General features: G+C 36.2%; 1 protein-coding gene across 1 annotated transcript in view; it reads left to right on the forward strand.

Moving 5' to 3' along the window:
• Positions 1-6: 6 nt before the first annotated feature.
• LOC115300731 (A disintegrin and metallopeptidase domain 3-like) overlaps positions 7-7,153 on the forward strand; it is a 79,809-nt gene continuing 72,662 nt past the window's right edge. The window contains exons 1-2 of the mRNA XM_029950242.1: positions 7-177; positions 4,581-4,636. Of these exons, the coding sequence (XP_029806102.1) occupies positions 70-177; positions 4,581-4,636 (164 nt within the window). The 5' untranslated portion in view covers positions 7-69. The remainder of the gene's footprint in view (positions 178-4,580; positions 4,637-7,153) is intronic.

Below are 7,153 nucleotides of genomic sequence, written 5' to 3' on the forward strand. Positions count from 1 at the left end.
CGGAAGTTCAAAGAGTGATGTGATGTGACAGGGCCAGTGAAGAGTAAGGATGCTGCCAGGCACCGGGGAATGCTCACAGGTGTTTTCCTTACCGCAGATGCTGAAACATCACTTCTACAAATTACAGTGCCACGGAGGATTGAGACAAACACCGATGGTGAAGTTTCGGAAACGCATGTAATTAAGAAATCACTTTTTTCGGGAATGCTTTATTTGTTACTGGACTACATGACCCAAATCAACCCATGCATATATTCCTTAAAGAGTCATTTTGTCTGAATGAAAGCAGGTGTCTTGATTTTTCTCTCCATTTCCCAATGAACATTATGAAACATTTTTGAAACAGAGACTCAGAAAAAAGTGCCCCAAATCCCTATCACACAAAATGATATATACAGTCTATTCGACTTCTTTTTTAACAGAATATGTATATTTAAATATTTATTCTGGGTAAATGAGGTCACACTAATATTTACCTTGTAACATGATTTTTTAAATGGCAGTATATAATTTCTTCATGCAAATATTTGCACATAAGGGCACATATAAGTCTGTTAAAATGGAAGTAATATTATTTTAAATCTGATTAAAAAGTAAAGCAAAGTACATTGTAAAATTAAATCTAGGCAGGATAGAGTTGTTCAGAAAGTGAATGTCCGTCTCAGTTTCTAAAGGTCGTAAATTTGAACTGAATGAATGTTTAGAGATACACACACACCTGCATATATATTTTTAGTAATCATATATGAGTGTGATAATTGGTTTTTAATTTATTTATAGTTAGAATATACTTTTATGATAATAAATATAGCTCTGTCATTTTTCATAACCACACACATATGGATGTAACATTGTTCTTTGTCAGATTTAAACATGTAGTTTTATAAACCTTGGGTAGTCATCTCCATAAAATCAATGAGCAAGCCATTTTAAAAAAGTGATGCCCAGGCACCTGGATGGCTCAGTGGTTAAGCATCCGCCTTTGGTTCAGGTCATGATCTTGTGCTTCCTGAGTTTGAGTCCTGTGTCAGTTTCTGTGCTGACCCCTTGGAGCCTGGAGCCTCTTTCAGATTCTCACTCTTCCTGCCCCTCCCCTGCTAATGTTTTGTCTCTCAAAAATAAACATTAAAAATTTTTTTTAATGATGCATATTACAAAATGTCTATCAGAAAAGTTGTATTGTGCTTGATTCTGATTAACCAAGAATAATGACATTTCTTAAGGGCTTTGAGACTTGGTTCAGGCTTCTCATATCTGTTTATTTTTTTAAGTTTATTTATTTATTTTGGAGGAGAGAAAGAGAGTGCAAACGGGATGGCAGGGGCGTGGGGGGAGAATCTCAAGCAGGCTCTGTGCTGTCAGTGCAGAGCCTGACATGTGGCTTGACCTCACAAAACTGTGATATCATGACCTGAGCGGAAATTGAGTTGGACGCTCAATCGACTGAGCCACCCAGGTGCCCCAGGCTTCTCGTCTCTGTTAATGTGATAATCATAATGAATGCTTCACTTTTAATTGACATTATAAGTTAAGCCTTAAGATAAGGCTGTGTTTATATATGTATATTGCCTATTTGAATCCTTTTTTTCTTGTTAATTTCTCACTGATTTTGATTTCCCTTTTTAAAAAAGTTTCATTTATTTTTGAGAGAGAGAGAGAGAGAGAGAGCCCGGGGAGGGACAGAGAGAGAGGGAGACACAGAATCCCAAGAAGGCTCTAAACTGTCAGCACAGAGCCTGATGCAGGGCTTGAACTCAAAAACTTTGCGATCATGACCTGAGCCCAACTGTCGGACACGTAACCACCTGAGCCACCCAGGCACCCCTTGTCTTCTCTTTTTATATGAATTAGAAGTTTTGGTTAGGACACTTTGTTTTCAAGAGAGATGTGTTAATGTAAAGACACACAGGGATCTGCTAGGGATCCAAGAATTGGAACCTCCGTAGCAATATCTGAGAGGAGCATTGAATTGCCCGCTGGATAACCGTTAGACACTGGGGCAGGCTTTATAGCCTGAGTGGTCTGTTAGACTGTCTCCTTTAATGGCGCGCACACACACACACACACACACACACACACATACACACAATCCAGTGATGATGTGTTCATAAAATCTATTACACCAAAAACACATATCCAGAGAATTGAAAATGTTTAGGATGTCTACTGGGAACATGCTAACCAAAAGCAAACACCAATATCCATGACAAAAGCAGGAGAAAACCAACATTTAGTACAGATACATTTAGAACATCATTATGACAGATAAGAATGATTCTTAATACAATATTCAGTTCAGGAATATATAACAATTCTGAATTTGTATGTTTTTTTTAGAAAATGCTCTCAGCACATATAAAATAAGGACTGATTACACTAAAGGGAGAAATATTCAAATCCATTTTCATAGTGATACCGGAAATAGTTTTTCTCAAATGTTGGTTTGCAAATCATAAAAGGATTCATAAAGACAATTTAAACAACAAAAATGTTTTATTTTATGGGTTTATATAGAAGTGAGCCCATCAAAGTGAATATATTGTTTTTTGCCCTCTGCTGTTTGCTAGGACTCACTAGACTATGGGCTAGCACCATGAGGCTTTTGTGGCAAAGCATGTGGTGCAGCAAGAGAAAGAGAATTCAGGCAAATATAAGGAATTCCAGAGACATCCACAGTGAGCTTCCTATGAACCCAGTCTCTGTGTTCCTGGAACATGTTGAGTCTCTGGCTTGAAATAATGAGACGTACGGAAGGAATTTGGCTTTCAGAGGACTCCTTAAAAAGCTTTCAGTGACTCTTCGGTAACCAAACCAACCTTGTCAAACTGGTTAGGGAAACACTAAAGAAGCTAAGTTTAGTCAAGAGAGTTTTTGAACCTTAAAAAGTTCCCTACAAATCTCACTGCCTTTGTCTCAGCAGAGATTCAGAACATCTAGGCTTGTAGGCAACTCCAGAAATAAAGACAGTGTTTTTCTAATCCAGCTGTAATTCAACTTGATAGTAAATAATGCAATTCTTCTCAAGAATATTCAGATCATTCAACAAAATTGACAAAAGCAAGGAAAAAGTGTTAAAAACCAGTCCTGACAATACAGTATTTATCTGGTTCCAATTCAGTTAAGTTAAATCTTAAAATGTTTAAGATGTATATGGAAATTTAAAAATACATCTCTACATTATTCATGGGTTGAAGAAGAATTTGTAAGTCATAATGGATATTAAATAACAATGGATGAGAGTGAAGAAATTACAACCCCAAATTTGAGTCATATTCTGAAATGACATAGAGGCATACTTTAAAATCATTTGCAATTTTGTTAATCTTATTTTTCTTTGCCCCCACCAACAAAGATTCAAAAAATGTAATGAAGAATCCATAGTTATAGATTAAAAGGAGAAAAACAATGTCACAATAATTTGGTGAGATTTCAAGAGTTGTAAATTACAAAAGACTGAACACCATAGAATATTTAAAATGATTTATGTGGGGCACCTGGGTGGCTCAGTTGGTTGAGCATCTGGCTTTGCCTCAGGTCATGATTTCACCGTTTGTGGGTTCAAGTCCCAGTCAGGCTCTGTGCTGACAGCTACCTCAGGCCTAGACAGGCCTAGAGCCTGTCTTCAGATTCTGTGTCTCCCTCTCTCTCTGACCCTCCCCTGCTCATGCCATCTCTCTCTCAAAAATAAATAAAACATTAAAAAAATAAAAAAACAAAATGACTTATGCAGAACACTGTACCCAATGAGAACTATACCCAGTTACAAAATTCAAAATTTCACCATTTTTTCTACATTTTGCAAATGTGGAAATTAGCCTTGAAGAATGTATATGTTTTATGATGATGTTACAAATTGGATTCTTTGGGATACAGTCTTTGAGAAGACTCTCATGAAAGCAGTTTATTAGGGTATGCTCTTGTGATGGGCACCCGTGGACACAATGGAAAGAAGTAGGAATGGGGAGACAGAGACTCAATGGAGACTCAGTGGCATGGTCCATCAAGATCTGGAGTTGGAACGAGGGGATTCTCATTAAATGTGGGCTGTATCAGAAAGTTTTGAGTTGGTGTGAGGTGACCCTCTTCAGTTGATGCAATTCCTAAAGAGGACAGGGAGATGAAGACTCTGCGGGTAGCCCCTCTCACAGCTTGGGGGTGCTTCCTTTCATCTTAAAAGGGGACCCATGTTGTAGTCTTTAATTTTCAATTTATTTGGGCTAGAAATTGCAAACTAGAAAAAAGATAATAAAATTCAGGTTTTCTACATGTGGAAATATTCTTCTAACATTTCTAAATGTAACCATTTTAAATTAAAATTTCATTATGATAATAAATGCTAATGACTAATGTTCTTAGTTTCAAAATAGATTTAGACTCCTTGATTTCATTGAAATTTAATTATGGTTAATTCTGTCATATACTACAAGATGGAAGGAAGATAGCAGTATACTTATATATGCATGTATTATTTTGAGACATGTGCAATATGATCTATGTTTATATGAAAGAGTAAATACATTTTAAGAAGTATGGCTTTTGAATTTTTAATAATTAGATTCCCTCTGAATGCTTTGCTGTAGGTCACTTATGCCATCAAAATTGACCAGAAAATTTATACTCTCCATCTTGAAAAACAGTAAGTAGAGATTCTTCTTTTCATACAGTTGTTTTAGTTTCTGAAGTTTTTACAGTCACTACCCTAATTTGAGCCTAATTAAGAGCATGACTCATATTTAACATGTTACATGTTTTTAATTCAAGTCAGACTAGAATTCCAAGTCTTCATCTTGAGATTTTAAGTCCAATATTTGAGCCAAATTCTAATTTCATGATGTAAAATTAATGTATATCAGATAGATGAAAATTACATAACTCTTTACACTATAGCCACAACAGTAACAATTAAGGTAATAATTTTATTTGTCCATGCTGAATTTCGTTCATCCTGTCATTTTATATATGACTTTGTGATTACATACATGATTTTAAGCATTTTACTTAAGATTACACCAACTTTTTTATTAAAAAAAGTTTTTAATGTTTATTCATTTTTGAGAGAGAGAGAGAGCCAGCGAGCACAAGTCAGGGAGGGGCAGAGCTGCAGCAGACCCCAGGCTCTGAGCTGTCAGCACAGAGCCAGATACAAGGCTCCAACCCACTAGCTGTGAGATCATGACCTGAGCTGAAGTCAGAGGCTTAACTGACTGAACCCCCCAGGCGTCCCAACACTAACATTTTTTTAATCTCTTAAATTTTCACTCTGTGAAGAACCAATATTAATAACCTTGTGTGTATCTTTCCACCATTTTCTTTCTATTCTACATTTCACCTTTCCTTTAAGTAACATATGTAGAAATCTACCAAAAAGGGTTTGTTTTTAAACAAATGGAAATACTGTTTTGCAATTGGCAGGTCTTATTTAACAATGGTGTTCATTTTCTTGCTCCATGTATATTTCTTAATTTATTCTTTAATAGCTAACACTGTAGAGTGGCAGGTTGTTAGGTAATGAGGTTGTTTCCAGGGATTTTCACTATAGAGGACTGCAATAAACATCCCTGTATCTGTGTTCTTATGTAATAGAGATTTGGTTTTGTAGGCTTGATATCGAGAAATGTGTTTTGGGATCAGGAAATGGGAATAAAAGTAGTAATAGTGATGATAATAAGAACAAGAAAACAACAAAAGTACTTGACATTTAGGGGGTACATATCAATTACCAGACATATTTCTAAGCAGTTTTCATGTAATTACTGATATAATTTTCACAACCTTCTTTATTACTCAGATTTTATATTTGGACTTTGAGAGATACTGCCAGTTTCTGAAAAGACAGTAGCAGTTAAGATTTTCAAAAGCATGCAAGATGTGCTAAAATAGTATATTGCATCTTTGTGTCAATTAGTATTTCCCTAAATAACATGTCTGAACAAGTATCAACTATTTTCATTTTCCTATTTAATGTTTCCAATTAAAAATTTTTTCAGAGCCATTTTGGGTTCACAGCAATATTGAGTGGAACAGTGTTTCTGTGTGTGCGTATAGCCTCCCCATTATAATTGATGAGCCTACACCTCATTATCACCCAAAGTTCATAGTTTATATTAGTCCAATGTTTTTTATATTTGCTTTTTTCTTTTGAATGATTAAACATTAAAAAAGGAAAATTCTGAGAATAATATAAAACAATTACTTTCTTACCATGAAGAACCCACATGTAAGCATTTTATTTATGTAGTTTTCTAAAAAGTGTACATGGCAGGTTAATAATGAAATCTGTTATTTCCATTTCCAGACATAGTCAGTTCTTTCTCTCCCCAGTGCTAATCACAGTTATGATACTTACACATATTCTAATGTCCTAATTTTATCCTCATTCATCTGTATGCCTAGAGAGTGTTAAGAATCATCATGTTTTGCTTGATTTCCTGATTTTGGCTTAGATCATCATCTTGTGATTCATGAGATTTAGTGTTGCATTGGGCTCTGAGCTAATAGCTCCCAGCCTGCTTGGGATTCTCTCTTTCCCTCTCTCTCTCTCAAAATAATTAAAATAAAAGTTTAAAAAAAGAATCATCATGTTTTGAGTACTATTTAAGTAGACATAAATGGCATAATACTTCTCTATGTAATTTATTTATCCTAATATGGTGGACCACTAAAGTGACCCCAATTCTTTACTTTTGCCTGTATCTTCACTCTTTGCCATGTAGCTTTGAGTTCCTCTCATCAAGAGGTGGAATATATACATCCATCCCAGCCTCCCCAGCCCAGCCCTTGGATAGGAGTTTATCTATGCAAGGCCAACTTCATGGGTGTATGGTCCCCCAGGACTCCATGGTTAGACATGCTCTGTGCTTGGTTTAATTCTCTGCTGTTGGTTGCTTCCCTGAGATTCTCAATACTTTTGAGCAAGAGAGCTCATATTTTGATTTCACAGTGGCCCTGGAAATCACAGAGCCCATTCTGTGGCTATGTGATTTACTTTGGCCAAAAAGGTATTAGCTGACTTGATTCAAACAGAAGTTTGGATAAGCTCCCCTGCCTTCCTGCTCTCCATCTTGTTTGTCTGCCGTCCCCACGAGAGTATGCAGGGGCCAGCTTGCTGGAAGATGGACACAGGTGGAGCACAGCCCAGGTGCCCTCATCACCT

This window comes from Suricata suricatta, chromosome 1 (genome assembly GCF_006229205.1).
Source record: "Suricata suricatta isolate VVHF042 chromosome 1, meerkat_22Aug2017_6uvM2_HiC, whole genome shotgun sequence".
In the NCBI taxonomy this organism is placed as follows: Eukaryota; Metazoa; Chordata; class Mammalia; order Carnivora; family Herpestidae; genus Suricata; species Suricata suricatta.